This window comes from Echinops telfairi, unplaced genomic scaffold (genome assembly GCF_000313985.2).
Source record: "Echinops telfairi isolate 266 unplaced genomic scaffold, ASM31398v2 ScPeMD7_7441;HRSCAF=8479, whole genome shotgun sequence".
In the NCBI taxonomy this organism is placed as follows: Eukaryota; Metazoa; Chordata; class Mammalia; order Afrosoricida; family Tenrecidae; genus Echinops; species Echinops telfairi.
Window position 1 is genome coordinate 1,306,180 of NW_022111341.1, and position 5,522 is coordinate 1,311,701.

The 5,522-nt window shown below is 47.0% G+C and overlaps 1 protein-coding gene across 1 annotated transcript in view; it reads right to left on the minus strand.

Moving 5' to 3' along the window:
• Positions 1 to 5,522, minus strand: part of TRIM27 (tripartite motif containing 27) — a gene marked incomplete at its 5' end in the record, with an annotated part of 26,644 nt that overhangs the window by 19,322 nt on the left and 1,800 nt on the right. The window contains one exon of the mRNA XM_004717401.3: positions 1,383 to 1,613. Within this exon, the coding sequence (XP_004717458.2) occupies positions 1,383 to 1,613 (231 nt within the window). The remainder of the gene's footprint in view (positions 1 to 1,382; positions 1,614 to 5,522) is intronic.

A 5,522-nucleotide genomic window follows, 5' to 3' on the forward strand; every position in this document is an offset into this window, starting at 1 on the left:
GGGTCTCCACTACGCACTCCCCCTCATTCACAATGATATGATTTTTTGTTCTTTGATGCCTGATACCTGATCCTATCGATACCTTGTGATCACACAGGCTGGTGTGCTTCTTCCATGTGGGCTCTGTTGCTTCTGAGGTAGATGGCCACTAGTTTATCTTCAAGCCTTTAAGACCCCAGACACTATATCTTTTGATAGCCGGGCACCATCAGCTTTCTTCACCACACTTGTTTATGCACCCATTTGTCTTCAGCAATCATGTCAGGAAGGTGAGCATCACGGAATGCCGGGTTATTAGAACAAAGTGTTCTTGCACTGAGGGAGTACTTGAGCAGAGGGAGGCCCTTTTCTTTCGTACTCATTGTTTGTATTTTGGTCTACATATTATTATTTTATCCATACCACCTTATTTTGATTTTGTTTTTTATTGTTTCTGTTTGGCTTCCCAGTTTGTGACCCACAGGAGGAGAGGATGCACGGTGATAATAACTGATAAAGGGCTTGATAGGGGAGGCAGTGGTGGGGAGTGGGTAATAGGGAAAGGGGATTTCAGGAGTAAATAATGAATGCGGGAGGGAACTGTGATTGCACAAGTCATTTCAAAGGTGATTTAACCTTTTTTTGGGGGGGCGGACACGTGAATGTTCTAAAATTCATATGGTGATGATTGTACGATTTTCCTTAATATGACTGAATGATTGAACTATTGAATTGTATGATATATAAAAGATGTGCCAATAAAACTGTTAGACTGTCCAGTGTTAGTTTTACTAATCAATGGGTTTTTCACATGGATGCTAAAACTAAAGGATGTTGGAGTGAGAAGGGTCTTTAGAGGTCATGTGATCCAAACCCACTCATTCCAGAGCAAATAAGGCCACTGAGGCCCAGAGAGGAGAAAGTTTTGCCTGAGAGCAGACCATTGTGCAGAGCAGGCCTGGCTAACCAAACAAAAATCCAAACTCACAGTCGAGTTGATTCAGACTCATAGCGACCCTGTAAGACAGGGTAGAACTGCCCCTTTTGAGTTTCTGAGACTGTAAAGGCCTCATCTTTCTCCCATGGATCGGCTAGTGGTTTCAAACTGCTGACTTGTGTTTAACAGTCTAACTCGTACGTAACCCACTATGGCTGGAGGGTGCTTGCCTAGGCATCAGGTCTTTGAAATGTTCTTTTTAAGAGACAGTGCAAATAATTGACCCATGTAGTGTCAACCCAAGCTGCTAAGGTACATGTCTTCTCCGAGTCATACCTAGCATACAGTTAGGCAAGTCTGACTTTGAAAGGTGGCAAGTGGTTCTGGATCCTGTTTGGCAAAGGGAGATGGAAAATTAACTCGAGTGGCAGCCATCCTAATGAGAACAGGGCTTCCCACTCCTTACCTGCAGGAGCTCCCTGGTGGGCTGCTGCTGCTTCTCTTCCAGCTGGGCAATCAGACCACTGAGGTGGGAGATGTTGCAGGAGAACTGGGTGATGGCACCATTGATGCTGTTGTAGATGGCCAGGTCCAGCTCCTCCAGGCGGGCCAGGAGGCGATACTCGTGCTCCTTCAGCGAGTGATACAGCTGCTCGAACTCCCACACGATCTTCTCCCTCTCCATCTGAGTCAGGCTCTGTGCAGGGGACAGGGAAGGATGGGAAGAGACTACAGCAGCGGTTCTCAAGCTCTGGGTCGCGACCCCTTTGGGAGTTGAATGACCCTTTCACAGGGGTCACCTAAGACCATCGGAAAACACATATTTCCAATGGTCTTGGGAACCGAGACACGGCTCCTCTATCCGTCTCCAGGTGGGCCCGCCCACATGCAGATACGTCCACATACGAGTACCCATGCTACACCATACTTCAAGACAAAATTTCATTTACTTGTCATTAGAAGTAAATATTTCAGTGGTGTGAGTGGCAATACTGGGAGGGTAGAGGGAGAGTGGGTTGGAAAGAGGGAACCGATTATAAGGAACTATATGTGACCTCCTCCCAGGGGGAGGGACAACAGAAAAGTGGGTGAAGGGAGACGTTGGACAGGGCAAGATATGAAAAAATAACAATTTATAAACTATCAAAGGCTCATGAGGGAGGGGGGAGCGGGGAGGGAGGGGAAAAATGAGGACCTAATGCCGGGGGCTTAAGTGGCGAGGAAATGTTTTGAGAATGATGAGGGCAATGAATGTACAAATGCGCTTTACACAATTGATGTATGTATGGATTGTGATAAGAGTTGTATGAGCCCCTAATAAAATGATTAAAAAAAAAAAAAGTTGTATGAGCCCTTAATAAAATGATTAGAAAAAAAAGGTAAATATTTCATAATATAGAATTATATATTGGCTTTGTGATTCATCACTATACTTTAATTATGTTCAATTTGTAACAATGAAAGCACAGCCTGCATATCAGATATTTGCATGACGATTCATAACAGGAGCAAAATGACAGTGATGAAGTAGCAATGAAAATAATTTTATGGTTGGGTGTCCCCACCACATGAGGACCTGTATGACAGGGTTGCAGCGTTAGGAAGGTTGAGAACCATTGGACTAAAGGCTTGCTTCCAGAGGCTTTCTCAAAGCCTCACCATTTCATTCAACGGCACAAGGAAACTGTACCTTGCTCGCTCCCTCCTGTGTTCCAGTCTTTCCTGAGGATCAAGAATGGCCAGCTGCCTCCAAATCAACTGTCACATGTCAGGCCCCACGTGTGGCCGGTCAACGGCTCCACGGGGTTTTCAATAGTTGCTTTCTCAGAAGGAATAAGGCCTGGCTTTCTCAGCAGGACCCTCAGGTAAACCAAGACTGCCAACTTTTAAACTAACCGCCCAGCATATGAACTTCACCATCTCCTCTGCAAACTCCAGGCAGAGATAGCCTGGAGGCAACTAAGACGTACTGCTTGCTCTCGGGGTACTTAGTCAAGTGAGAGTGCAAGTAATACAAGTCAACCAAAAACCAAACCAAACTCACTGCCACTGAGTCAATTCTGACGCACGGAGATTCGTAGGACAGGGCAGAACTGCCCTGTGAGTTCCTGAGACTGCCTCTTTATGGTAGAAGAAAGCCTCATCGTGGACTCAGTGCCAATAAAACTGAAAGAAAGCCTCATCTTTCTCCCGCAGAGAGAGCGGCTGGTCGTTTACCAACTGCAGACCTTGTGGTTAGCAGCAAAATGTATAACCACTAGGCCACCAGAGCTCCTCATACAAGCACACGTGGGGATGTAGTCAGATAGGGGGGCAGCCTGGGGTGGGAGAATATGGAAAAGTCTTCCCAGAGGCAAGGTTCACTCCAGCTCTTGAGAGGATGAACAGTCCACTCAGTGGGCAGTGAGTGGGGGGCTTTCCCGGAAGAAGAAATGGTACAGGCCTAGGAGTGTGATGGGAAGGCAAATGGTTCTGTCCAGCTGGAAGAGGTGAATGCTGAGGGAAGAGATCAGAAAAGCTAAGGAGTGACCAGATCATGCCTTCCCTGGAAGGCTGAGGAATACGGATTTCGTTCCCCGAGCAACGAGGAGCCAAGAAAGGCTACCACACAGGGAAGGGAAAGATTAGATATATGCCCTATATGAGAGAGAGGGTGAAAGGGAAAGAAAAATTCTGATTTGAGTTCTCAACTCTCATCCCTCTGTCCAGTGGCTTAGAATTTCCCCTCCCCCACTCCATCTCACAATGCCCCTTGGATCATCTCTCTGGCCTTCAAGGGTGCCTGCCAATTATCCCATCACTGGGTCCCCTCCGGTATCGCCTTGTGAACCACATTTCTCCATCTCCACTTCTCTTAGAGTTTTCTTCTAAACAAGTGTCAGCAAACAGGACCATGGATAAGCGAAGCTGTACCACCACACCAGCTCATATAGTCCGTGACTATTTCTGTGTCCTAACAGCAAAGATGGACATTTGTGACAAGGTCCAACGGCCTGCGGAGTCCCAAATATTCATTCTCTGTCACGTGACCAAAAGTTCACTGACCCTGAACTCCCCCAATTCACCATCCCTCCAAGCACTTCTCTTAGGCATTGGTTGTACAACTTAGTATCGTACACACATCTCTGTTTATAAATTTCCTTCCCAAGTTCACACCCTTCTCAACCACATTCATCTTCTGAAGACATCAATCAAATACCATCCTGAAAGGACATGAAAGATCACCAGAGCCATAGCTTTTCTAGAAGGTGCGACTGATACTCTGGTAGGGACCATTTTGCCTAGCCATAATTCCTCACCTTACAAGATACCAGCAATCCTTCCTGGAACCTTTGTGGCAACCAGAGAAACACCCACACGCCCTTGGAGGGGAGCAAAGGGCAGCAGTGGCCTTTGTGGGGAATCACCAATCTTATACAATCTACCCAAGTCACAGAAGAGGAAATTGGAGCCCAGAGACGTTTCCTCGCCATCGACACAACTCATTGGGGTCAGGGCCAGGAAGTCGGTCCAGGTGCTCGGAATCTCAAGAAAGGGCTGTCTCTCTCCTGACAAGCCTACCACAGCAGGCTGGGCTGTGTGTAATCATTTGAGTCCATCATGTCTCACTGGGAAGATTCTCCACCCATCAGACCTATTTTCAAGGGGAGCCAAGGTCTCAGGGGATTGTGTGGACAAAGCAAATGTCGGGGTCTGAGGGCACCATGGGAGAGGGCGGCCTGTCTAAAAGCTGTACTATGACCTGGCTGGGGGTGGTTAACACATAGTCTCACATGAGGTGTTCAGACATTACTAGGCATGGAGTTTGTTTTTCAGAAGCACACATCTCTGCTGGAAGGAGGTATACATTATTTTAATTATTTGCTTAACGGTAAAAATCACACAGGGGATGGATATACTCCAAAAACCAAACTTACTGCCATCGAGTCAATGCTGACTCACGGCAACCCTGTTGGACAGGGTAGATCTGCCCCCTGTGACTCTTTACAGGAGTAGCAAGCCCAGTCTTTCTCCCCAGGAGAGACTGGTGGTTTCAAACTGCTGACCCTGCAGATCACTGTCCAATGCATGACCACTGTGCCACTAGGGCTCCTTAACGGATAAACGAGGACACTTCAAAAAAAATTATGGATGGATTGAAGGAAAAGATAATGGAATTGTCCCATGAACTTTGTGAAGCCCTGTCATATTAACTGTCTATTATAAAAACTTCTGTACCTTTGGACCTCAAAACAAACTCGCACAAATATGCCTATCACAAATTAACTTATCAGCAACCTGACAGGGCCTTGGGAGGGCGGGGCGAGGAAGCAGAAGGAAACGTTTGGAGTTGGGGAATTGTCATGGATGCCAACAGCCCAGCAAACAGCAACAGTGGGAATCCCTCAGAGTCACCATTAGCTCCTGCCTACAGGATGACGTCAATGTGGCCAACTATGCCCAAGAACTGCATCTATTTCAGCCTTGCCAAGGATCAACCCGAATCTACAGAGCCAGCAGATTAAACCTTTGAAGATCGGAATGTCCAGGGAATCCCACTTTGGTTCCTGTCATTTCCCCAAAATGTGAGAACTGCACCCAGTGGCCACAGGGGAGGTGGCTGGAT